General features: G+C 39.9%; 1 protein-coding gene and 1 long non-coding RNA gene across 2 annotated transcripts; one reads left to right on the top strand and one right to left on the bottom strand.

Moving 5' to 3' along the window:
- Nucleotides 1–292: 292 nt before the first annotated feature.
- Nucleotides 293–23,008, top strand: fbxo28 (F-box protein 28). Its single transcript, XM_044372732.1, has 5 exons — nucleotides 293–507; nucleotides 5,972–6,081; nucleotides 9,459–9,597; nucleotides 10,730–10,925; nucleotides 18,781–23,008. The coding sequence occupies exons 1-5, from the start codon at nucleotides 319–321 to the stop codon at nucleotides 19,290–19,292; spliced, it is 1,146 nt and encodes a 381-aa protein (XP_044228667.1). The 5' UTR covers nucleotides 293–318; the 3' UTR covers nucleotides 19,293–23,008.
- LOC122996929 lies at nucleotides 20,446–27,014 on the bottom strand. The gene is made up of 2 exons (XR_006407115.1): nucleotides 26,848–27,014; nucleotides 20,446–20,512 (listed from the first exon to the last, which is right to left on the bottom strand). It is a non-coding gene; the product is annotated as an uncharacterized LOC122996929 (long non-coding RNA).
- Between the last annotated feature and the right edge of the window lie 974 nt (nucleotides 27,015–27,988).

The raw sequence follows: 27,988 nt of genomic DNA, 5'->3' as shown, positions 1-27,988 counted from the left end.
CTATCGCAAGACTAGTTTTTGGGGAATATCACATTTGTAAACATGCACAGAAAGCGCAACAATCTTAAGTTTGAACTGTCTGTTTTGTATTTTCTGTTTCCATTCGGCCACTTCAGCTTTTTCTTGCTCCTGTTCTGTTTTCTAATTTTCGAATCATAAGCTGATATTTTGTGCCTGGGTTTGGTGTCTTTTAGATCAGTTAGTAAAAAATGGGTTCGTCTCTTGTTCCGTAAACAATTGTTTTACATCGCAAGGGGAAAAACTGCACGCTAGCTTCCCAATTTAACGTCACTTCCGCCTCCTCCTTAGCAAACCAAGATGGCGGCCGTCGTGGAGAGAGTTGATGGATGTGTTGGGTCCTTGGACGCAGACGCGGTGTCACCGAGACAGTCCACCCCTCCACCGGACCAGCCGCACCAGAACAACCCGCTGTTAGGGCTGCCCATCGTGGCCATTGAGACTATTCTCAATTTTCTGTCTTACGACGAAATCAGCTTGCTGCGCTCGGTAAGGAGAACAAAAACAAGCCAGCTGAAGGGAAACAAAACTAACGTTTAATGGTAGTCACATGTACTGCTTATCTTTGGTTGTTGGTTCTGTAAACTCTTCGTAGAAATATCTGTGCAGAGTATTTAAAGCCTGTGTTTCATGTCTGTGCAGCCGTCTGATTGCAGCCATGGCCCGCAGTGCTCATTGTGCTGTTATCTAATTAGCCTAGCTGAGCAGAGCCTGGAATACACGACACTCCACAAACACACACCACTAACACTCCACAAACACACACTACTAACTTTCCACTAACATTCCACAAACACACACCATTAACTCACCACTAACACACCACTGACACATCAAGAGATGAATGTTGATCAGAGAAGGGACGAGGAGTCTCAAACTAGACTCTGGATGTATATTACACCTGTAAATTACAGATATTCCTGCACTGCAGAGTAGACACTGCTTGCCCTTTTTGGATCCTTCTCTGGTCTGTTTGCACATTGCAGCTCTCCCAACAGTCCCTTCTCTTACTTCTGCTACATGCCTTGTTGGGATGTTTTGATTAGGAGTCATAAAAGGGCACATGGACTTTGTTAGCAGTTGTGTACCTCATTGCAATACTTTTCTTCGCAAAATTTTCAGCTTCAGTCTGTGCCTTTCATGTAATCCTTGTCCTGCATGGATGGATTAAAGGCAAATGAGCCCCTAGCCACAGACAGGTAATGGGCCCCCTCCTAACCACCAGGCCACCCTTCCACATTGTTTTAAAATTATTAAAAGAAGTCTGTGAAGCAGATTCTCTTTTCATCACACAGAATAGCACCATGTGAAGAAAACCTTATGCTGAGGGTCTAAGGATAGAGAGTGTATGCTGTTCAGATTGTAAAGCCCCTTGAGGAAAATTTGTGATTATTGGGCTATATAAATGAAATTGACTTCACCTGACTATTCTGCTGTCAAACAATGATATAGCGTTGCTAGTGTTAATGTAGGCTTAAGTATATATTGTGCAGTGGGACATCCCTATTTTTTTCAATTTAATTTTATTTATATAATGCCAAATCTCAGGGCACTTCTCACACAGAGTCTATACCGGACTCTTTATTTTACAGAGAGCCAACATTCCCCCATGAGCAAGCACTTGGTGACAGTGGCAAGGACAAACGCCCCTTTTTAACGGGAGGAAACCTCCAGCAGAACCAGGCCCTAGGTGGGCAGCTGTCTTTCTGTACCGGTTGGGTTGAGAGGGGGAGGGGGGAAAGAGACACAGAGGCATAATAAAAACAACAACAATAACAATAACAACAATAATAATTAAAGCTGCAAGCAGTGATGATCAGGCCCTCGCACCTTTGCCAACATTGTGCGCACTGCAGGCGAAGGGCTTTTATTGCAGGTATGCAGATGTGTTCAGGACAGGCTCCTATCAGACGTTGCAGGAAGGAATTAAATATCACTTCCTCTGTCCACTATGTGATGCTAGAGAACACCCACTAATCATACATCATGTTGCTGTATAACATGTGTAGACTGAAACCATGTAAATTCCATGTGAATCAGATGATGTTCGTCATATAAGGCTGACTTCCTATTGTCAGTAGGTGGCGCTATGACTACGACTCAATATTGACATGTAAATGTGTTCAAGCTAGGACTCTTATCAGGCATGAGACATTTGGTGAAGGGTGGACAATGTACATTCAAGTTACAACATCAAAGTTTGCCGCAACGCCACAGCAACATTGTATAATGAAGAGTCAAGATTCTGATGACTTTTCATCGTGAAGGTCTTTCGATGACACTGACCAAATTTGAAGTCGGTCGAGTTAAATCTCTAGGAGGAGTTTGTTTAAAAAAAAAAATCCTTGTAAATTGCAAAAACAGCGCTAAAATTGCAGCTTTAATTTAAAATGGCCGACTTCCTGTTGGACTTCGGGTATGGCTCTAAGATGCTTTTTTGTATATCTGGACATGATACATGTCCCTACCAAATTTCGTTCATGTACGTCAATTTTGAAGGAAGGGCTTTTAATTTGAAATTTTCTAGGAGGTGCCCTTGAGCCATTTTCCCACACCAGGAGCCATATCACAACTAAATGCATCCCTTCTGACAGGTGTGCTAAGTTTTGTGAGTTTTCAAGCATCCCTAGCCCCTCAAAAACAGCTTCCTGTTTCATGGAGAATAATGCGTCACCATGGCAACAGCTTTTGATGAAAACTCAAAAGCTTCACCATTTAGCATCATTAACATTTTACACCTTAGCTGACCAAATTTTAGGTGGATCTGGTTGACCTGCTAGGAGTAGTTAGTAAGAGTATGGGGCCTATAACTTCCTGTTGCCATTAGGTGGCACTATTAATATGATTCAATATTGGCCTGTACATGTCTTTAGACCGGGACTCTTATCAAACATGAAATTTAAGAAAGATGTGACCATGTGGAGTGGAGTTACAACAATTTATTTTGCAATGGCGAAACATCAAAATTCGCCATGTCACCACAGCAACGGCGTTCAATGAAAACTCACAATCTTCACAATGTAGCATCATCAAGGTCTTAAGGCTTTTCTGACCAAATTTGAAGTAGATGTGTTCAAACTGCTAGGTAGAGGTTGCAAAAGTTCAGCACCTGTAACTTACCGTTACCACTAGGTGACGCTATGACTATGATTCAATATTGACATTTATTTGTTCAGGACCCTTATGAAGCATGAGAAATTTGTGGCAGATTGGACGATGTTCGTTAAAGTTACAACAACTTCCTGTTTCACAGTGAAATATCAAAGGTTGCCTCGTCGCACAGCAAGGGCATTCAGTGAAAACTCCTGGAACAACCCCTGGAAATGGCAAAAACTGTGACAAAATTGCACATTAAATTCAAAATGGCCAACTTCCTGTTCAACTTGGGGCATGGCTCCAAGAGGCTTTTTTGTGAGTCTGGACATGATACATGTGCTTACCACATTTGGTTCACCTACGTGAAATTTAACATGTACAAATTGAAAGTGCTCTGATAAATGGGACTTAAACCAGCTTAATGCAGTTCCTTTAATGGCAATTAAATGTTCCAGTCTCTGTAATAGGATGTGATGGTCAATGGTGTCAAATGTGGCACTAAGATCTAACAAGAGAAGTACGGAGAGAAATCTTTTGTCTGATGCAATTAGATCATTTGTAACTTTCACCAGTGCTGTTTCTGTGCTATGATGCGCTCTAAATCCTGACTGAAAATCCTCAACTATTGTTATGTAGAAGGTCACACAACTGATTGGCGACTGCTTCTCGCTGAATCAAGAGTAGGATTTTTAAGAAGAGGTTTAATTACAGCTACTTTAGAGGACTGTGGTACATAGCCTGTTACTAAAGACAGATTGATCATATCTAGTAAAGAAGTGCTCACTAAGGGTAAGGCTTCCTTAAGCAACTTAGTTGAGATGGGGTCTAAGAGACAGGTTGATGGTTTAGATGATGAAATCATTGAAGTTAGTTCAGGAAGGTCGACTGGAGAAAAACAGTCCAAATATATGTCAGATTTTACAGCTGTTTCTAAAGTTTCCTGTGTTTGGGGAGAGAACGGTGCCTGTTGAGGGCAGGAGGTGGTGAATTTTGTCTCTAATAGTTAGAATTTTATCATTAAAGAAGCTCATAAAGTCATTACTACTGAGAGCTATAGGAATACATGGATCAATAGAGTTATGACTCTTTGTCAGCCTGGCCAACGTGCTGAAAAAGAACCTAGGGCTGTTTTTATTTTCTTCTATTAATGCTGAGTAATAGGCGGCTCTGGCATTACAGAGGGCCTTCCTATATGTTTTAAGACTATCTTGCCAGACTAAGCGAGATTCTTCCACTTTGGTGGAACGCCAAATCCTTTCAAATTTTTGCCATGTTTGCTTTAATTTACAGGTTTGGGAGTTATACCATGGAGCTAACCTCTTATGTTTTATTATCTTCCTTTTTAAAGGGGTGTTGGAGTTGAGTGTCATTCACAGTGAGCCTGCAGCACTATCAACAAGATTGCTTCCTTAAATTCAGCTACAGCAACATCAGATAGACATCTAGTGAAGACATTGTTGTCTAATGGCGTGCAATCCAGTAATAGGAATTCAAAAGTTATTAAGTAATGATCTGATAAAATAGGATTCTGTGGAAAAACTATTAAATATTCAATTTTGATGCCATATGTCAGAACAAGGTCTAAGGTGTGGTTAAGACAGTGAGTGGGGTTATTTATGCTCTGAGAGAAGCCATTTGAGTCTAATAATGAGATAAATGCAGTGTTAAGACTATCATTATCGACGTCCACATGAATGTTAAAATAACCTACTATAATTACTTTATCTGTACTAAGGATTAAGTTTGATTAAAAACTCTGAAAATTCAGATAAAAGGTAGAATATGGACCAGGAGGACAGTACACTATAACAAATAGAACTGGCTGTAAAGTTTTCCAGGTTGGCTGAGAGAGACTAAGAACAAGGCTTTCAAATGAGTTATGATTAAATTTAGGTCTAGGGTTGATGATTAGGCTCGAGTTGAAAATGGCTGCAACTCCACCTCCTCAGCCAGTGTCTCGAGGTATGTGAGTATTAATATGACTGGGGGAGTGGATTCATTTAGGCTGACATATTCTTCATGACACAGCCAGGTTTCAGTTAGATAATATAAATCAATATGATGATCTGAGATTAAATCGTTTACTATTACGGCTTTAGATGCCAGAGATCTAATGTTCAAGATTTTCCTATTTTTTTGTACTATTGCAGTGGTAGTGTTAATTTTTATTAGATTTTTATGAATAACTGCTCTTCTGTTTAATTGATTTAGGTGGTTGGGGGACAGACACAGTTTCTATGTGGTTTTGGGTGGGTAACTGCTGAAATGGAAGTGCAGAGAAACATGTAGGACTGCAACTCTGACTCCTGGTGTCAACTTCTGACTGAGCCAACTTTCCTCTCACCTCAAACAGAGAGTCTTGCTGAACTCTTTGGGTCTGAAAGGCATGTGATTTTGGTTGTGACACTTTTGCATTGATGTTTGAGTCACAGAAATAATTCACTAACGAGTAAAAGAAGAACTTTGAAAAATGACGCTGGTTAAAAAAAAAAAAACGTACTGTGTTTTTAATCCTCAAAGAGCCTTTTATTGTCCTTTGGTGGTGGTACTTGATCCAAACAAACATGGCAAGTGAGTGGGTCAAGGAATGCATGTGCACCTTGTGAAATGGAGTAAACTTCCTGTTCACTGTACACTGGAGGGAATCATTTTGCTGTGGCAGGTCAGGAGAGTTTGTGTTGAAGACCTTAGAAAGGTTTGTTAAAACATCAGTCCCCAAATTGAATCATAAATGTTAAGATGTCAATTGTAAAAATGATGATACTAGAAACTAGAGGCACTGTCCTCTATCCTTATACTCATGTGTTTCTCTCGTGTACATACTCATAAAACATATCCTCTTGTCTGGCATCTCCAGGTGTGTAAGCGCATGGACATGATCTGCCAGCGTGTCCTGAATCAGGGCTTCCTGAAGGTGGAGCGTTATCACAGCCTGTGTCAGAGGCAGGTCAAGGCCCAGTTGCCCAGGTCAGTATCATACCAGCACACATTCTGCAGGAGGAAATATGTTCACTACTGTTGAGGTTTAGACACACACTGTTGAATAACACAGACAAAATTACATCACACATACGTTTCTTTTGGGTTGCGTCAGTAATGTCAGGGCTAACCCCCTTCACTTTTCCAGCAGTTGGGGAAACAACAGACAAGACCTTTTTTGGTTTTGAGAAGCAGCAGCATTCATTAACTGACACACTGTAGTCTGTACCGTACATTTACTGCCAGATTGACAATTTACTGCTAACCTTTTTCTCTAAGGAGCTACGCTACCAAGAGTTTCTCAGGCAATGACACAGATGTTGACTCACGTTTCAGAACAGCACTGCATAGAGACTCCCAAATGTTATAGATTTCCAATTGAATAGATATTCGGTGTTATTTTTGGCATTAAAAAACAGAATTTTTTTGGCCTGGTGGGCGTTGTCTTTGGCCTGCCGGCCTGCTACGCCTGTTTGCCTGTTATAGGCAAACACTGCTGAGAATGGACTTTTCAGTGAAGTAAGTTCAGTAAGTAAGTAATCTTGTGTCCAGCAGGAAAAGTTTATTCCTTTTACAAGGTAATTGAACATTTTTGTGGAAAATCCACATCTGACAAAAATTATTACACAAAGCAGGGTATTGGGTGTCTGAAGAGGATCTTTAAAATGATCATTATTATATTACAAAAAGAACATAATGTTTATCTACTATTAATTCCTCAAGACTGAATAGACTTTCATAGACTGAAAGTGCTTACAGCCCGATACAACAGTCAGAAGAAAATAGACTGGAAGTCTAAAAAATGCAACTGAAATGCAGTTGGTGTCCACCGGACATGGTTACATTGTGTTGAAGTTGCACACCTCTGTTCCAGTGCGCACTGGAGGTGTGCACATAGAGGATGGGTTCATTCCAATACCCAACTACAGTATTTGCAAGTAGTCAAGTGGCTAGTTGTGTGACGTATTTCCAGTTACTGCCACAGTGCCTAAGTACCTTTTTTAAGACCTCAATGTGGAGGTTTATCAGCACTCACTTGGACACTCTTGATTAATAAGGATGTCCCATCATTCACGTAAATGCAAATACTGTATATGGCACAATCAAACTTAGATGATTTGTTGAAGCAGGAGTTGGATCATCTGAACAGTAATACAGTCACAGTCAGATGATTGTGACTGTAATGTGTAAAAAAACACATTCAGGAGAGGACAAAGCAATTAAATAGTTATCTAGAAGCATGTAGGTTTAGTGTAGGCTATATTAAAGAGACTTGATACAATATTATTTTGAATGGTTTCCATCTTACATTTTTTACAAATGGAACATATTTCTCAAAATCCTTGATAATGGATATGATATTTAGTATTTATCTTGACAGTGTCAGATATGCAATATTAGTCTAATCAGTCCCATGAAGAAGAATAGATTGTTAATATTACATGATAACCACCTGTGGAGTTTCTGCTCCAAGTAAAAATATTTACACTGAATCCAACTTTCATAAACTTCAACTTCTTGTCTGTGGGTTATTGTCGGTTCTAAAACCAGCCTGTAGGCACACCACAGCCAATAGCTGGACTAGTGTTGTGCGATAGACTATTGTGAACTGTACGATACACTTGGCTCTCAATACCATTTTGAAGTATTGTCAAGAAAAGTGTTCTTCCAATGTGGATTAAGTGGACTGTGTGTTGGTACATTTCAGACTTGGTACACACTTTCCTAGTACCTGGTGATGCGTGAATGCATGGGTGTTGGAACAGACCCGAGGTGTCTCTCCTGACTGCCTCCTCTTACAGCAGTGAAGAACCATAACTGGCTGCTTGCTTAGTTAATAGTAGGGCTGCTCAATTTTGGCAAAAATCATAAACACAATTATTTTGGTCAATATTGAGATCACAATTATTTAACACGATTACTCATTGACCTTGGTAACATCATGCATTTATTGAACTTTTTTTAAAAACTATAAATAAATATAAAAGATAAATATATAAAATATAAATTAGATCAAAATAAATAAGATCAACTATGTTGAAGTGCGTTTCCAAAACCTACTACTAAAAAAACTACTAAACATATAATATATAAAAATAATTAAAATAATAAAATAAATTAGACCAAAATAATTGAGGTCATGTTATTTTAGTGATAGTTAAGATGCATGTTGTGTGGAGAGTGATCAATACTAAAATGATCATTCATCATGGTGCTTTGAGAAACAAGAGGTCTGACAGAAATCATTGTGTAACCAGGTTTCTAATCAGCTCTATACAAGTAAGCATATGCACAATAACAGACTGCAGAGAAAGCGCAGCTCCGAGCAGCTGGATGAAAGGAGAGATCATTACACAGAGGGAAGCATCCGTGTATCTACAGAAATAGCCTCCGAAGTCTGACTGAAACTAAAACAAAGTAGCTGTAGATGTCTAAATAAGTCCGTTTCCACCGCTTAACGTTTAACTGTTAAATTCAGACACGTTCTGGTTGTGAAGAGCTCTGGCTGTCTGTCTGTCTGTCACTGTGCTGTCCGGCTGCACCGACATATGATCCTCTGGATTTATAATACAAAACAAAACCAGAGCATCATTGCAGAACAAAATTCAGCACAATAATCGTCTCACCTCAATTATCTTGTTTTCATGACGTTGGAAGCCAAAATCGTAATTGAAAATAAAATCTGATTACATAATATGCATATCCATATGCATACACAAATGAGTAAGTAATAGTAAAACATAAAACTTTCAGGACACTCAAAGGCCTGAGAGAACATGTGGGTCTTAAGTTTAATCTTAAAACTGTCTACAGAAGGGGAACACTTCATTTCAAAAGAAACTGTTCCAAAGTTTTGGAGCAGCTACGGCAAATGCACGGTTGCCCTTACTCAGCCTCGATCGAAGGACAGCCAGGAGCAGCTGGTCTGAGGATCTCAGAGATCTGGGGTTAAACTCAGTCCTATACTTGACTGGTAGCCAATGCAGGGACACCAGTACAGGTGTGATGCAGTCTCTCTTCCTGGTACCAGTTAGTAACCTAGCAGCAGCATTCTGCACTAGCTGTAAGCCAGACAAGGATGACTGGCTAATACCCAAATATAGAGCATTGCAATAGTCCAGTTGCGAGGAAATTACTATCCCCCAGTATACTATCCCCCAGTATACTACCCCCCAGTATACTACCCCCCAGTATACTATCCCCCAGAAAACTCTACTTTAGAAACTTCAAGTTTCTCAAAAACTAAAGCTATCAGGGAAGTAGTGATGCAGAGTTATAAATGATGGGAAATGGGAAACATGTTAAATAAAAGATCTTCTAAAAGAAGATGGCCTGCTGTCTGCTGTGTTTATCATTGTTTCCAGGCGAGAGTCGGAGAGGAGAAACCATTCGCTGGCTCGTCACGCTGACATTCTGGCTGCCGTGGAGACGCGCCTTTCTCTGCTCAACATGACCTTCATGAAATATGTTGACTCCAACCTCTGCTGCTTCATCCCTGGAAAGGTTAGCTCTACTGCCACTGGTCTATAAAACAGTGGTAACAGCAGTCTTACCGTGGAAAGGCTTCTTTTCAGTAACAGCAAACTCACATTCCTCAGTTGTATTTTATGCCATGATGTGATGTCTTAGTTGTCCTCATAGATTCTACACAAAGTTTTGGCTCTTGGACAATAATCTGTCCCCATCCTTTAAAGAAGATATGAGTGTCTATAAAGAGATGTTTGAAGAAGGAAAGTTATTTTTCTCCAGCTCTTATCTGAATCAGGAATATGCCAGCGTCTCCTTTTCTTTTTTTATTATTTGTTCAGAACAATTTGAGTATTTAGTTGTGAAAACAACTGGATACCTATTGAAATTTATTCAATAGCAAAATGAATATGATTTTGTTAGTTTCTCACCATAGAAGTTTCATGTTTCTTTTATAATCTTAAGCAAATGCGCTCAATTCTATCGAACTGACTGTGAGGAATTCTATATTTTTTAGGAAAGTCAGGTCTTGGTTAATTATTTTGGTCAGTTGTTAAAGGTTGTTAATAACAAATATTGAATAAAACAACGACACTAAATATTTTTTTCAACAGACAAGTGATGTTATGTTGAAGGCTGGTCATTTGATTTATTACAACTGATTATGAATGAGGTTTTCTTACTCCTGAAGTTTCACTTCAGCTCCTAGTTTAATTAGTTATTATACAAACCTATGTTCTCCTTTGGGTCAAACACAGGTTGAAGTTGTGTAATCCTGCATCAGGTTTTATGTATGAAAGTGACATGACAGGTGGATAAGTTTGATACATGTAGTTTCACTGCCATCTGCACTGATTCTGTGCTAGCTGAACTGAACTTGTCCCCTAAGTGCACACATTTTAAATTCTGCCTGTTTGAAGGTAGACAAATATGTGTTGTCTCAATCAAAAAGCTATTCAGCTGCCCCTGCTTTTCTACAAAATGGGGCTGACTTAGAAAAAGTTGGACTCACTGGCTGTAGTTGTCAGACCTGGCCAGCAGAGGGCCCACTGAGATTACCAGGGGTGTAAAAAAGCCATCAGTGTTTTAGTCATATCTATTGTGTATTTTCTGGTTTTGTGTCTTATTTATGATGTCCCCCTGATCATGTGCTGTTGTATGTTGTCAGGTGATAGATGAAATTTACCGCGTGCTGCGCTACGTGAACTCTACTCGAGCACCCCAGCGAGCTCACGAGGTTCTCCAAGAGTTGAGGGATATTTCCTCCATGGCCATGGAGTACTTTGATGAGAAAATCGTCCCCATCCTGAAGAAGAAGCTGCCAGGTGCTGACCTGTCCGGCCGCCTTATTGGCTCTGCACCAGGTATTGGACATGTTTTTCTTCTGGCTCTGAAAAGTCAGAGGTCAAAAAAATTCACCCAAAGGAATACCTGTTCAGACAATAACATATACTGTCATTAAAACGGCAGTTCTTGCAGTTTAAAATGACAATTTAGAGTTGCACAACATTGTCAAACATGGACGCTCTTAAGCTTTTTTAGCTATTTAGATAATTAGATATGTAAATATAGGTGTTTATGGCCATAATATCTGAAAATGCAATATTGTACCTTGGTTCAACACATCTGGCAATACAAATAACTTATGCAGTTAATACTAGACTGCAAAATAGTTGCAAAGTAAGAGGAGAAGCTGGTTTGGGAGATATTTCTCCTCACTGTAAATTCCCACTTCAGAGTATTCTTTCAATGATCTCTTCAGTGTTTCTCAACATAAAAACACAAGACTCTCCTGGATAATTGAACCATATTATAGGTTTGTGTTCTGACCATCAGTTTGAATAATTTCAACTTTGTTTATGAGAAATCACCTATTTTCTGTCAGTATGGTGTGGCAGGTGGCTCTAAATACCATGATACCCATGGGCCTTTACCACCGTTACCATGGTATTGATCATATGCAAAGTTACCCCTACTGACACATTGATGTGCCTCAGCTGCCATATTGCAGCGGGGATGTGTCCGCTTTACACAGTAGAGAATGTCAGAGTTTTGTGCTGCGTTTGGATGTGCTGAGACAAATGCCAAAACCAAGGAATGATAGGTAAGTAGTTATCTTACATTATACTGTCACAAACATGTTCAATTTAATATACGGTGGAAACTTTACTTCACTTCACTTTAGCCTTATATTTTTGATTGTGAGCAGCTTTCTTAAACTGAGACAGCACCACATAGCAAAAGTCCAAACTCCTCAGCTGCAGTTTAGAAAAAACAGCTCTGTGAAGTTGTGTTGTTCCAGGGGTATTGATATTTAAAAGAGGACTTTCTTGTTGTGAAGTTGTGAATAAAGTGAAATTGTGGCTTTGCTGCCCTAATTGATCACCGAACAATGCAGCCAGTTAGATTTATGTCTGACTTGACCCCACTTGATGTCATGCACACAGAGGCGACAATAATCTCAAAAGATGAAGGTGGCTGCAGTTTTAAGAGTCAAAGGCAGCAGTTGCTCTCCACTGACTGCAAGACTTCAGGGCATGATGGGAAACGCCTGGCTGTCACCTGATCAAAGAGCTAATTGGCTCAGGTGTTTGATCAACAACATGACATTTTATAGAAAGAAACAATGAGACATTTTTGATTAATTGTAGAGTCTGATATTGTATTATAAAGTTTAATTTAACTGAGTGAATGTTGTGTAGTTGATGGCAGGTTCAATCAGTCAGAGAGAATGAATACAGTAGTTTATACATAGCTATTACAGATTACAATGTTCCTTCATTCTTGTGTTATGAAGCAACATAAACCTTTTGGTAACAAGTGGGATGTGAGGATTCTTAAAGAAACACCTGCAGTTTACATATGTGAAGCCCCAACAGTCTAAATATCTGACAGATCAATAAAGTAAATTGCCTTGTATTTCTGCTTTTCCTCTCCCTGTGTATTTTGACTTTTGATTGATGCTTTGAATATCAGGATGTGAATGAGTTTGTGGTTCAAGTTGGCAGCTGATTTATGGTTGGCATGCTGAGGAGCAGATAGTGGTCCGTGTGCTACAGCGGCTACAGTTCTGTGTAAAATCATTTAATAATATTGGGGATTACAAAATAAACACTTTTCACAAGGTACCAAGGGCTTCATGGAGATGGATGCTAAGAAGCGCATTGCTGCACACATTTAGGGTATGGACAAGTGGAGGCATGGGGACACCAATGCTTATCGCTTGATATTTTTGAGCATCTACTGTATATAGACACATACATGACTGATGAGACGACACTCAATATCTAAAATACAATAAACATTGTATTCATTTATATTTACTCAAAAATCCAGCATACAGGTGTTTCTCTAATTTACACGGTCTATGTATGAGTGCAGGTGGTGAAGATGTGTGTGTGTGGCAGCCACTGCCGAGTCTCCAGTGCGCTCTGTGTGCCTTACAGCACAGTCCTGTTCACTGTAGCAATTTTACACACAAAAACTATATGAGAACTAAAATTGTACTTGGTGATAAATGCATAGTATTAGAAAATATTATTAAAAATCTATTACCACTCTGTTCTGCAAATCTTTAAAGTTATTTGATGTCTCCTTGGATTTCTACAATTGATGATGATGATTTCATCAGCTAGTTAACGTGGTTGAGGTGAATAGGAGTCAGCGGCACTGTGCTGCTCCATAACTGACCACGAGTATGAGCATAACACAGCCTGGCCCTCTGCACTCTGGGGGTTGGGAATGTGATGGTGAGACAGAGCATTGTGCTCAATATTTCATTCATATTTCAATAATTATATTCAATAAATCACAGACGTAATTGGTTAAGATTTGAGTTGGCTTATATCTTTTAAAATTAAAAGGAGCTTAAAATGAAATATCTGAGAGGAATCATTATACTATCTGGCTTCAATTCACCACCTCACCGTCTGCGTCGTCAATTTCCCCTGTCTCTATAATGTTCCTACATTCTCCCATCAAGTTTCTTTTTATAAATTCTAACTTTTTTTTATGGGAAGTGATGTACGTTATTTGTCAAGCCCCGTTTTGTGCGTACGCAACAGTTATAAATGTGGCCCCAGATCATTTTAATAGGCTATACCCTGTCATACAGAACATCATTAAAAAACCAGTTGTTAGTGATTGATCTGATAACATTTTATTAAATGGGGATCAGATCCAACAGGATGTAAATATTTCTGTGACTTCCTGTATATTCTTGGAAGGCTGCTGGTCACTTGCCCCCTGCTGCTGCTGCTGCTGCTCGATCTCGTTGACTCTCAAGGTGAGGCGCAGTTCATCTTAAATGAGCCTGTTGTTACATGACTCACAATTTGAGCTCTTCTACAGCTTAGATCACCATGAAACTCTCCCGGTTAAATGATCAGTACACAAGATGAATAACTGTGTAAGAAAATATCTGGTTCTTTGATTAAAAAAGTACAAGACTGTATACATAAAGATTTAGGGGTAAAAGTTAACTGCAACTCCCAAGGTGTAGGCTATTTCAGCAGCAGTCAATAACAAGCTTAAAATGTGGTCATGTGCACCACTAATGGCAGATGAAAGTCAAAGATTATGGAGTTGAGAAACAGGTTTTACAATCTGCAGCGTGAATCAGTTCACCTTCTGTTTCTGGGACACTTTTGAGTAAATAAGCAACTATGGTGCTGCATTTTGTTTACAGCTTCAAAGATAGAGCATTTTGAAATGCATTATTCCATCCATGGCTTCTTCTCCATAGCAACAACAGCAGCAGAGGCCCATGGATATTGTTGTATTCTTAGCTGTCCACCAAAATCAGACAAAATGTCATTTCTCAGAAACAAAGTTGAAATAATGTAAACTGGTGGTCAGAATATAAACATATAGGGTTGTTGCATTATCCACAAGAGTCCTGAGTTCCTATGTCCAGTACATCAAGGACATTGTTTAAAGAAAATTTTGAAATGGGAAGTCAGAATGGGGAAATACACTTCTGGAACCAGCGGCTCTCCCACTTCACAGCTGGGTGTGTGTATGTATCTGTGTTCTACCAAACTGATATCAGATTATTTGTGAGTGCCCACAAACGGCCGTCTGTTCTGTAGCCTTTGTTAAGGTTGTTCCACGGGCTTTCATGTCACATGTTGAAGTTTCATATTCGCGCTCAAACAGTGTGATGACCCCTGAGTCATCTTGCATTGCTGTGCGGTTCACCTGCCTCTCTGTTCACCCTGCAGGTGGATCATTACGGTAACCTGGGTACCTGGGGGCCTCAGTGTTCCCAGGTTATTTAAGCCTGGCTGCAGTGCATATATCTCTCTCTGCCACTGTGCCCCATGGCTGCTGCAGCTCTCTCTCCTTTTCCCCTTCAGGCACCCATTTGTTTGATTTAGTATGTTGTTTTAAGTTATTCTTATGCCTTTGTTTTGCACCTTACAACACACACACACACACACACACATCTTACACTCATGCACACCATACATCACTGACGCTACTGATATCTACTTCCCATGCTTTAACTTTAGTTCTCTTAATTAGGGCCTGAGCACAAAAGTGCCAGAGGCCCAACAGTCCCTGGCACTAAAAGTGCAAGGAACCTATTGTTTTTGTAGAGATCATTTGGACTGAAGCAAAAAAGTGCAAGGCACCCAATGGTCCCTGTAACCACCGGGCCCCTGTAGTGATGTTTTTCCTTGGAGTTGCATCTGTTTGTTTGTTTGTTTGTTTTTGTAGTGTTGTGGCGACATAGTTAATGTCAGTTGTTTTCAGACAACTGTCTCAGGGGCACATCTGTGTGATTTTGCCACTTATGTCAATGAGCAGACGCCTTCCCCCACACTTACAACAGATGAATTAGCGGATGATTTTGTGTTGACACATAAAGGTAGTTTTTTTTTTTTTTTAGAGATGTGCTCATGGGATGATTGGAGAAGTAGAGAAGGTAATTGTGGTAACTTCCGTGGTGGTGCAAAATTTTCCCCTAGTTCCTTACGTAAGTCTGCATTTATGGGGTGACCTGAGAGTGCCAGTGTGTGTAATTACTGGCATGGGGAGGGTCACTGGAAGGACAAGTGTCAGCTGTTGAAGTCAAGAACTAAGCGTCATTCACTGTCACCTCCATGTCACTCACCTTTGCATTGGTGTTGTTTGCCATCACATGCTCCACCTATGCTATGCTCTACAGTTTTGGAGCAGAAACCGTCGTGTGGATTTGAGTACTGGTTCTGGCCTGAGTCTCAAAACTGGTTATGGTTTTGAGCTGTTGGTTAGCGATGCTGTTGTGTCCTTGGTTAGTGGTGACAAGTGTGCTCCAATTAAGGTATTGCATGACACAGGTGCTAAACACTCATTTATTGTGGAGTCGGTGCTGCCTTTTTCACCCGCTTCAGGAAGGAGGGATTTTGTACTGATGAAGGGTATGGAGCTGAGCTTAATTCCTTTACCATGTCATTATATTGTGCTGGATTGTGAGCTGGTACAGGGCATGGGTCTGTTGGGGTGCGCCCCAGGTTGCCCATGTGGTTATTTTTTTTTTGGGCAACAACCTGGCTGGTAGTGCTGTGTGGGCCGATGTGCTGTCATCTCCTGTGATTATTTCCAAATCACTAGCGTCTGGGGAGCCGGAGTAGAGTGATTAGAGTGATCCAGGGGTTTTTTCAGCCTGCCGCCGTGACGCATGCACTGAGCTCTAGCATGTCTGCTCCAGACCTGCCTGATCCAGGTGTTTGCTCAGCCTGCACTGTGATGTGCACAAAGAGTTGTGACATCTGATCCAGACCTGCCTGTTTTGGGGTGCAGTAAAAGTATAGTGCCTGCAGACCATGTGGTTTCACTGCCTGATCTTCCTCCACCGGTTTCGAGGGAGGATTGGGTGTCAGAAAGCTGATTCATCTCTGTCCGATTTGTGGGTTGAGGCTTGGCTGGTTGAAAAAGTAAGAGACGTTGCTCATGGTTACTTTGTCCAGGGAGACCTACTGGTGAGAAAGTGGGTGCTCTGTGATGGTGAGTTTGTTGATGAAGCGATTTTTCAGGTTGTGCTGAGTAACTTAAGTGATGTGGTGTTGCAAACCGTTCATGATGGCTGTGGACATTTGAAGGTAAAGAAAATGTATCAACGTGTCCTGCGGTGTTTCTTTTGGCTTCGGTTAAAGCACCATGTATCCGAGTTTGTCAGGACATGCCGTGCTCACTGGGACACTGAGTCAAGTTGTCGAGCCTGTTCCTCATCGTCCCATTTCAGCCGTTAGTCAGCTGTTTGGGCATTTGATCTTCGAGTGTGAAGTGGTTTTGGAAGTTACACAGGCTGATGTGAAAAATCTGTCTGCTGCACATGTGATTGATTCTGTGTTTGCAGATCTTGAGGTTCCTGCTGTGTGTTTGGACGGTGAGAGGGACCTTAAAGCTCCTGATCCTGATGTTCCTGTTAAGTGCGGTAGGATAAAGCACACTTGCATAGCTTTGCAGAATGGGACATCCTTCAGCTAAGACTAAAGCTTTTTGAACCTGCCAGGGTGGGTTAAATAGCCCAGGGGGTTCATGGAGGGCTTGTGTGTTTTTTCTTTCTGCTTTGTAAGTTGTTTTTGTTTTGCTCTGGGTTTATTTAGTCAGTTAGTGATATAGTGTAGTTGGCCGTTTCATCCTGCCTTTTGGATTGCTCTTGCCTCACCTGTTTTCTTAATTTGCTTCTGAGGATCTGAGGTTGCTGAGGATGGGTGGGGTGACAGGGGTCCGATACTTATTATTACTTATTTTCTTTATTGCTTTGTCGTTATTGGTTGTTTTTCTTTGTTTTGGTAATTTGTTTTGGTTTAGTTTGGTGGTGGACCCCATATTAGGGGGGGCGAGGGGTGGGGGGGTTGTGATGACCCCTGAGTCATCTTGCATTGCTGTGTGGTTCAACTGTCTCTCTGTTCACCCTGCAGGTGGATCATTAGTGTAACCTGGAACACCTGGGGGCCCTGGTGTTCCCAGGTTATTTAAGCCTGGCTGCAGTGCATATATCTCTCTCTGCCACTGTGCCCCATGGCTGCTGCAGCTCTCTCTCCCTTTCCTGTTCAGACATCCGTTTGTTTGACTTAGTATGTTTGCACCTTTGCACCTTACCACACACACACACACACACACACAATATACTCATGCATACCATACACCACTGAAGCTACTGATATCCATATCCCATGCTATACCTTTAGTTCTCTAATTTGGATTGAATAAAATATATTTTTTTTTATCTTTTCCCTTTTGTTGTGGCCACTTGAACTGGGTCATAGCAACATGTACAGATCAATTAGATTATTTAAAGAAGGAAACTACTTCTACTGTTTGTTTATGTAGCCTCCAGAGCTGGGGGAAGTCTTCCTAAGGGCATCTTCCAGAAACTCAGCAATCAGAATAGAGTGGGCTCATCGGGGGGGGGGGGGGGGGGGGGGCCTTAAAGAGACAGGAGCTAAAACAGCATGTTTCAGACAGAGGCTGAACTAATGGGCTGTATAAAGGATGAGTATAAGTAGCATGTGAAATCCTGCACCTTCCTCACCGTTGGTTTTGTAATTTGAACACTCGGTCATGACACAGCATGTTATTCCTGTCTGTTACCATCCTCTAGTATACACATATACACCAAATCTACACACACACACAGCAGACAACAGACTGATATCCATTACTGAAAGAGGATCACAGAATTGCAGCCGTGATTAATTACTATACTTGAAGGCTTCTAGTTACTCAAGTCAGATTCCAGTGTTTGATCACCCAAGCCTAGTATTTTAGTGTGACTCATAGATGACAAATTCTGTTGGTTTCTGCTTTATTACTGTGTCAGCTACAGTTGTTGGGGAGAGCTTGACAGATAATTGAATGGCATGTATCATTGACCCATATAGGTTAAAACATGGGTGCACACAGATATGTACAGATAAGTAACAGACCTGGAAAAAGGAGTGGTGAAACAGGGAATGCAGATGCTTCTATACAGGTCGATAAATTTGTTTGTTGATCAAAAGGAAACACTCTGAAATACAGCATTCTGTTCTCTTCTCACAGTACGATTTGCTGCTTTTCTCTGTTTTATGTCATGATGAATTGAATATCTTTGGGTTTTGAATGGGAGGACAAGACAAGACATTTAAAGATGCCACCTTTTGGCTCTTGAAAACATTTATCATTGATTTTCAATTCATTATACATTGAACTCCTGAAGTGATCTGACCCACTTTCCTGTTCCCTCAGTGGCAGGTCCATCTACCTCCTTGACTACCATGTCCCTGCTGGCCAAGAACACTCCGTCACGCTCTGAGATGACCAAGGTGCAGCAGCAGGTGAAGGTGAATGGGGCATCGATGACGGTCCTGCGGAGGGAGATGCAGGAAATTCGTGTCAAGCAGTTGGAGCAGCAGAAGCAGCTGCAGGACCAGGAGCAGAAGCTGCTGGAACAGACACAGGTGATTGGAGAGCAGAACGCTCGCCTCGCTGAGCTGGAACATAAGCTCCGCGAACTGATGGACAGTAGTTCTGCTGCTATGGGGGGACCAAGGCCCAGCACAGCTGTCCCCTCCACATCCAGCACCACTGCTGTGTCTTCCACTGCTGCCAGCACATCCGTGAGTGTGTTGGCAAGTGGCAGCATGGTTGCAGCCTCTCTACCCAGAGAGCCAGAGGGTGAGGGAGGGTCATCGCTCAAACGCAGCAGAAAGAGCTCAGACCTTCCACGACAGTCCAAACGGCTGCGCAGCAAGAAATAAGAGACTCAGTGTGTCATTTAGTTTTTGGTTTCAAGGTCTGACTCTGACACCTTATCCCCCCCCCCAGCAACACTCATGACCTGTACTGTCTGTGAGATGAGTCAGTAGTATCCCTGTATGCTTTGCCAGTGTCACCCCTCCCCCCCCCCCAAACACACACATAATGTACTGCAAACACTTCTGTGGGTGCTGAATTTGACAATAGTGTTAAATGACTGACTGTTGTCCACAGTTAAAACACTGAGCCCAGAACGTCCACTCTGACAGGGTCAACTTCTATTTTCTTTCTTTTTGTCAGCAAATCTGTGAGGTGACAGGAAACAGCTGGAGAGAGAGAGACAAGGAATGACACGTTGCCAGAATCAAAGATTGTGGTTATGTGGTATGCGTCTTAACCAGTAGGCTACCATGGCAAGCCACAAATATTTGAATAAGTTGCATTTAATAAAAAGGCTATTAAATAGTAATTTCCTAAAGTTTTTAGTAAACATCACTCAAATAGGAAGAAAGCAGTGTGGCTTATTGACATGTTTTTAATCATTTTTGGACAACAATGGAGCTCTCTGGCACAGAGGAATAAGATATATCAGACTTTGATATACACATTATACTTGAAAGTAGATCATTGTTGGTTTGCCTCTCCACATGAGATTTGTTGACAATAAGAAAAAAATAGATTATATTCATGCCTATCCTATCATGTCTTAGCCACTTAACTAAATCAAAGTATAGGCAGGTGGTCGGCCGTTTGTAGCTAAGAAGACTATTTAATGAAGGTTAGATTAAAATGACTTTTTAATGTAGATGCTTTTCTAAGAGGCTCATATGTTTGCAAAAATTTGGAATTACAAAACAGAAATTCTGATGGCCCATGAGTAGACTCTTTTCACAGACATTTTGACTTTTCAAAGCAGGAAAAGCACAGATGGAATTAATAACATTAATGATGGCTGCATTCCATTTAGGTGGGCCAGTTCCAGGCTATGGTATTGTGCATGTTCACTCACTGAAGTGACTTATTTGGACAATTAATGGAATGGAGCCATCATTAATGTTATTATTTACAGCTGTGCTTTTCCTGATTTAACAAGTCCAAATGTTAGCTGTGAAAAGGGTGTTTTTGGTTAACAGAAGTCACATGGTTTTGCCTCACCTGTTTTCTTAATTTGCTTCTCAGGATGTATATGTGGTCAATGCAGTTCCTCTTCCTGAAATAAAATCTACAAAGAAATTTTATCTCAGAAACATGCACAACTAAAAGGATATCAGGTAAAAAAAATATGGTGTCTCAATGGTCCTTAAATTACAAGTTCAAGTAACTGGACCTTTATTGAAGCTGCATGTTAGGGGTAATCTGTGATCTCCTCTCCATTTTCACATGGGTTGGAAGTCAAAATCCATAAGCATTTATTTCATTCACACTTGCTTCTTCCTAATTTTGGCTAAGTGCAATAAAAATAATCTCAAAAGTAATAAGCAATTTATATTTCTCGACAGTAGCTTGGTTGTTCTATCCAAAACTGCACCTCAAATCAGGTCAGTTGGATCTGATGACTTATTGAACCACCATAAATAGGAAGAATTGGGTCTTAAAAAAGAAAAACGGCAGTGTTCAGGCAGCATTAGTCGAAGTGTCACCCTCTTAATGTTGACTCTTTCCTTCTCTGCCTGGCAGAGGACCTGACATGGAGGTAGATGTTGTTTATGAAGGGACTTTGCTTTCCATTGTGCCTCAGTAACCAACTGACAGATATCATTGTTCTCTGATCCTTAGAAATGCAACAGTGATAATGGAAGTCATGGTTCTGCTGTGTATGAAAATAATTTCTTTAAAAGGTTTCCATTGAGAGAAAACCGTTCTTTAGCTCTAGTGTGCATGAAAGCACCTGATGCTAATGCACCACTTTTACATGAGAAGTTACTGTATGTGTTGTGCTAAAGAGGAAAAATATAACTGCTCTCCAATGACAAAACTATGTTTGGCATCAGTCATTTAAGGATCATACCAGTGTTTTTAAATATTTCAGCCTATTATGTATAGCTCCATACAACCAAACATTTTACAAAGTGCACTGTGTTACATTTTTTATGTGTTGTTTTGAGAGCCACTGAGTGCCATTTGTTTCACTGCAGAAACTTGCATGTCATGACTTTGCTTCAGTTTTCAAATTGAAAAAACATGGCAGCTGATCTTGAAAACATGTTCAAATTGCTCCTCATCTCTCCTCTGAAATCACTTTATCAAAATCTGAGAAATACACCATGCAATTACACAATCATGCTTTGTTTAATGCCAACAGTTTCTGGTTGAAGCCATTGTTCTTGAGGCTGGTCAAATATATTAACTTAAGGTCACTTGCTAGCTTTTTCTGGCACTTTCAACCATATCTCACAGTCTTCATCAGTTCATTACATGAAAACTCCATCCACTGATGAAGACCTGTTGAAAGCTCTGGAAAAAGCTAGAAGTGACTTTGGTTTAAGAGTATTTTGTCACATTGGACATAGTAGTTTGAAAACTGTAAGATGTGGTTGAAAGTTCTTGAAAAAAGCTAGTAATTGGGCCTTGATTTTTATTTTTTCATGAAACTTCTGTTTCCAATTTCACAGCTCAAAGGTCCACTTCTTAGCTTTTCTTCAGAGCTTTCAACTTCATCTCAAAGCCTTCGTCAACTGACGGAGTTTGGTCTATTTCCAAGGTCACGAGGGAGCTTTCATGTCCAGTTCTTGAAATTTTGGAGCTCAGATCATCATGTTAACAGGTCTCAAGTTTCTGATTACTCCAACAGATACCCAGTGTTTGAAAGTGGGTGAAAACAGAGGAAAAACACTTGTATGGTCCTTAAAAGTCAAAGTATGTAAAATAGTAGTAATTTATACTATACATGTAATGATATTTAAAGGGTCTAGTCACCAAAAACATGTCTCACTTCCTCTCTAGTGGTATCTCTCCATGCAGATCATTTTTTGATTTACTTGTCCACATCGCTGAGACTTGAGACCAGAGGAAGACATTTTTGACCCTTTTTAAATAATGTCACCTTTTTAAAAAAATGTTGCAACACCAACTTTGAAATAGAAGTTTGAGCCCATTGCAATTAGTGTAAGGGAACTACCAGAACTTGTGACTGGTTTGCAGTGACAGTAGAGGGCTACTGGAAATGTTGTTTTATATTTGTGCTCAACAGAATGGCTCAGAGTAAGATGAAATAGTTTCCCCAGCTGCAGTTCAAAAAGATTTGTCTCAGCTCACATGTGCAGTAGCACTGTTCCCCTCTCCTGTGCAAACTTGTCTCTTGCCTTGTGAGGCTAGGTTAGCTGTGAGCCCATATTGTGGCTGCACTTTTGTTTGTTTTTTGTTTTTAAGCTTTTCTGTTGTTTGGATGACCTTAACCACTCATGGCATGAACTTTTGGTAAAGAAACCTTGGAAATGCAGTTCACATCTTGGTGAACACTGGCATGTATTATAAAGACACTGGGCAGCAAATCACAAGAAGATGTATAATCTAGTGGCTTAATTTGAGACTGCGTCTCAGTTTAGAAAATTGTACTGTAATCTTCATGTACTTTAAAGTGTAGATTGTGAATTATTTCATGTATGTATACCAAGGAAACTATCTTTTTGAGTTGGCCAACTTGGGGCTGTACGATTTTGTTGCACACATTACTGTTACAAATGTACAAATCAAACCTATTAAAATTCAACTTAACTTATCCACATACCTCTGCATTTTTACACCTATTACCACCTCCATTTTTCATGTAATTTTCAGAGTCTTCACTTTGCTGGTTAATTTCTATCAGTTTATGTAACTTCAGGAGACAATACAAATTTTTAACATTTTAGGCATGTGACTTAAGTTTTGCACTTTCATAAAGTTGGTGGACTTGTGAGAGACACATTAAATCGGGACTAACAGTCTACAGCCATGCTAGCAGCTCTTTGAGGATGCTAACATGCTGATGCAAAACAGGTACAATGTTTACCACATTCACCATCTTGTGTGTGTGTTAACATTAGCAGTAAACAAATTACAGGTTAGGATGCTGAGAATGTCATTAGTTTTGCAAGTATTTTGTCACAAACCAAAGTATTGTAAGTACAAATTGAAACTTTGACTGGATGATGATTAAGATGCTAGATGAAAAGTCAGAGGATCACCAAAGTTATTACAGTTCATCCTGAATTGGGGGGTATGAATGTGTGATAATCCATCCAATAGTTGAAATATTTCAGTCTGGATGAAAGTGGTGGCCCAATTGACCGACATTCACATCCATAAAGCTTCATTGCCAGCATGGCAAAAAAGAATGGTCCAAATAAAAGTAACAGGGTGAGGTGTCTTGACTTTGTGGCTCACGCTCCAAAATACGGGATCCTACATCTCCCATAAAGCAATGCATTAGGATCTTTTGTTATGCCGCATTCATGTCATGTCAGAGTAACTATATGTGCCATTTTCCATCTTATAAATAAGTGTTACATCAACATCCATGTTGTAATTATGACAGGAAAACATTGCTCAAGGCAATTAAACCCTTATTTCTTGGATATAGTGGATATAGTGTCATATTGTCAATGAACAGTATTTTTAACCCTCTCACAAACATCTGCAATTATACAGAAGTCTTTTGTTATCATGTGACATAAACAGTCACAAGTCATAAACATGGTAAACTTTCCCATCTCTATCATCAATCATATGTGATGTGCATTAGACCCTCCCTGCCAGGTAAACACCCACATCTTCCAAACTCCATACACCTAATTTTGCAACACGGGCTTTCTGTAAATAAAAAAAAATGATTTTGACATTTTTTGTGAGCTACACTTTCCTCTGTAAGTGTCCTTGCTCACACCGCCATCTATAACTGTCCTTCATTCTTACATGGTTTTAAGCAGCTATGACAAAGTGGCACAAATAAATTGTATTACAACTTCACATCAGTATTCCAAGTTAAGGTCACATAGAATGTTCCACAACATACATCTAGTGTTTCAGGAACAGTGATGATGGATGAAAGACAGTGTTGCTTGTTCATGTGAAAGACCTCGGACCCATTGCCATGCCATCATTTTCTCATTCCCTCAACTTCCTGTGGGTCAAAACAGGAAATGTTCCATTGTTTTATGTTCTACTGCAGCAGTGGCCCTGCAGTTAGATAAGCTGAAGGGGAACAGCAGGATTATTTAACGGCATTACAGCCATGGTGTATCTAGAACATTTACTGTGTTGCAGTAGGGGCAGACAGTTACATAAATTCATACAAACTAAAATGCACTAAATGTCCAAATATTTGTCACATTAAAGTCCTTGTCAGGGCTTAGCTGGTATCCATAAAACATTTATGAGTTGCATCTTTATTTGTTTTGTCAATTTATATTTTCAGAATACACATAATTTTTTTTATATAAAAGGGAAATAAAGAAAGCGTAAAAATAAATGGGAATATAGCCTCAAGCAGCAGTGATCGGGGTCCAAGCATCTGACTTAATATGACTTCAATAAGCACTTGAAAGCATACCACATATATGAATTTCTACATTGTTGGCAAGTAGGCCACCTGGGGATTTGCATCCCCAGAGAAGGTGACTTAATGACTGCGCCACTGGGGAGACATGGTCTTCATACACCATCTCACAAGATGAGGCAATGACATCACATGCAAAACTGGAGTAATTTTGTCTGTTTAAATTTAAAACGCTTACAACAGTCAAGATGTTGGTGATAAAATTCCGAAAATATCACATATTTGCTGGTTTCAGGTGTATTGTCAAATATTTTGGTGAAATTTGTTTCAAAAGTATATGAAATAGAAAATGTTGTACATACTAGGGATGTGCAGAGAGCCCAGTATTTGTATTTGTTTCTGTATTTGTTGAGGCAGCAAAATTATTTGTATTTGTATTCGAATAGAAGTGGAAAGAGGCTTAAAAATCCTGTTTTTGTTTTTATGATGCTTTTAATTTTAGAAAATTAAAGTGTTACAATAAGTGTTCATGAATAAACTACCTTACGAAGGAGGTCCCCACACGAACTGGAGTCTCCCGGATCATAGACAACTGCGCTGACTACAGAGCTAAAATTTCAATCGCCTCATTGCAGACAGACCTCTACCTATTCATACACCCATAACACAGAGACAGCACAGCACGTAACATGTAGGGAAGAGCTTCAAAGGCGACTATTGCTTTGCACTTTTCATTTATTGCCTAATTTTTACAACCTAACTTTGTGGAAAGGGGAAGGGGAACAACAGGTTATGTAGAGTCCCTTGGGAGCACTTCACGTGTGTCAGTAGATTATCTCTGTAACACCCCCAAATCCAGGAGTGATGTCCAAATAAGGAAATATCCATCAGCAGTTGGATGTGACTCCCCTTGTTGAGACCTGCTAATAGACGTAACAACGGAGCCAAGGACAGAGACTGAGATAGTGATGTAACCGACCTGCGCACTGGTATTTGACTTTTTTTTTTTCTTCCTGAAAACAAATCATTTTGAAAATATTTGTATGAAACAAATATTCGTAATAAACCCACTATTTGTGCTTTGCTGAATAACATTTGTATTCAGGCACACCTAGTACATACAGTACAAATTACAGCAAGATATTAAATATCACTGCAGACTCACTGTTTGACCAATCGAAACAACATTTGAAACGCTTGATATCTAGTATCCATAGAATGTCTGTGTCAGTTCTGGTAGCATATGAATGAATACTTGTGGAGATATAGATGTTAATCGATTTTTCATATTTTGAAAAATATATAGCAACGGACTTCTGAATTGACCATATGTTGTAGTGACTGAAAGTGCGAGGAACCAGTTGTTTTTTAGAGATTATTAGGGCCCGAGTATGAAAGTTCCAGGACCCCAACAGTCCCTGGCACTGAAAGTACGAGGACCTATTGTTTTTGTAAATGCAATTATCTCATTCCTTCATAACTTCAGTCAAACAACAGCTACATTAACGATATATCTCTCATCCATCCTCTCTATCTACATGTGACGTATTACAACCTACAACCCGTGAGCTGCCTGGTTGCCTTGGCAACGGCAAACAACTGCGCTGCTAATCAGCTGTTCGGGACAGTTAACTGTCTACATTCTACAACTGTTACAAACAAACTGCAAAAAAGTTATTAACCGTTATGAATTGGAACTGAAAATAAACGTTATTAACTGTTATAAACAAACCGAAAATAGACGTTACCAACCGTTACAAAAATACTGAAAATAAACGTTATTAACTGTTAGAAGAAAACGAACAAAACAAAGAAAATATAAACAACAAAACACTATAACATTAAATCTTACACATACATACGTATCAGTAGAGTCAGACAAACTTTACACCTGATTCCCTTTGGCGTTCTGACAAGTTTAATTTAAAGATAACCATAATCGTAACCGGCAAGCTAGTGCAAATACCACTGATAACCTACAAACTACACGCTACAATAAATAAAACAGTACAATAACAATACAAACAACAATAAAAACAGAACAATAAATAGAAAAACCGAAAAACTGTTTACACGCTTACATGATATTTACCCATCTGAAAGAGCAAATCAAAACAGTTGGAGTCGGCTGATCTTCCCTGGCTTCACTGTTTGTACGTAACTGCCAACTGAAGAATGCAGCAGGCTCGTACCTTATATACCCCCAGGTGGTCTCGTGCCTTTTCACTCCAAATACCAAAATAAAGGTTCAAAATAAAGTTTATACATATAAAAATAACACATTTAAATCAGTGGCAATTCCCTATGCGCAGCATTAGCATGGCTAGCATTGTTAGCATAATCGTGCTGAGCTGTGTTTAGCCCATAGGCTGTAAAAAAAAAGGTATAGCCCGCGGTGTTTCCAGTTTAACAGCACCGTGCAGGGCAGGTGACAAGTGTTTACGGTGTTTGTGTGCTCTGAAAGACGCCATGGCACAGATATAGTCACACAGCTGACGGACTGTTAGCGTAGTATGCTAATCTTACATAAACATATTGATACGGCCATATGTTTACAGACATACGCAAGATCTTTAAAAAATCAGATTTTTGTTGAACTTCTTCAAATGATGTTCTCATTTTAAAAAATCCAAATATCTGAAGACCCCTTTGAACCACAAACAGGAAATAGGTAAGGGGAGAGTGATGGGCATCACATGCAACACATCAGCTGGAATCAAACCAGGGATGCTGCTGTTACATAATATGTGAAAAGCTACTAGTCGGACAGGAGTAGGGTAATGTAAGGTTATGAAGTTGTATTCTGACAGTGATAGAATTATGCTCCCCCTTAATGAGGATTTTTGCTCTGTGGTTCTTCACAACTTTTTGAGACTTTGTAGTGTATAAATAGCCTATAAATATGATTATGACATCAGGTTATAGTGCTGACATAAGTCAAATGGACCTACTTACCAACATCTTGTGGGACCCCTTCAATACCACAGGATGTTACTTCAAGAGGTGTGAAGATTATGAATTACTGCGTGGAAAATAACACTGTGAATTCCTTTGATGGTAACTGTGTTTGCTTTCCACACGCTTACACTCTCCCAGTCGTGTCAGTTAGGCTTGATGAGATCCCTCTGGGCTTTATTTGAAGGGACAGTACTCCTTTGTTGAACATACAGCTCTGGTGTTGTTGGTGAGGAATATTCTCAGGCTGTTGCGTATCACTGTCAC

Source organism: Thunnus albacares, chromosome 14 (assembly GCF_914725855.1).
Source record: "Thunnus albacares chromosome 14, fThuAlb1.1, whole genome shotgun sequence".
Classification (NCBI taxonomy): Eukaryota; Metazoa; Chordata; class Actinopteri; order Scombriformes; family Scombridae; genus Thunnus; species Thunnus albacares.
This window is presented reverse-complemented; position numbering and strand designations above follow the sequence as displayed.

Coding starts and splice junctions, on each gene's coding strand:
- fbxo28 (XM_044372732.1), top strand. CDS start 319: ATGGCGGCCGTCGTGGAGAGAGTTGATGGATGTGTTGGGTCCTTGGAC. Junction 6,082..9,458: donor GTCAAGGCCCAGTTGCCCAG/GTCAGTATCATA, acceptor CATTGTTTCCAG/GCGAGAGTCGGAGAGGAGAA. Junction 9,598..10,729: donor GCTGCTTCATCCCTGGAAAG/GTTAGCTCTACT, acceptor GTATGTTGTCAG/GTGATAGATGAAATTTACCG.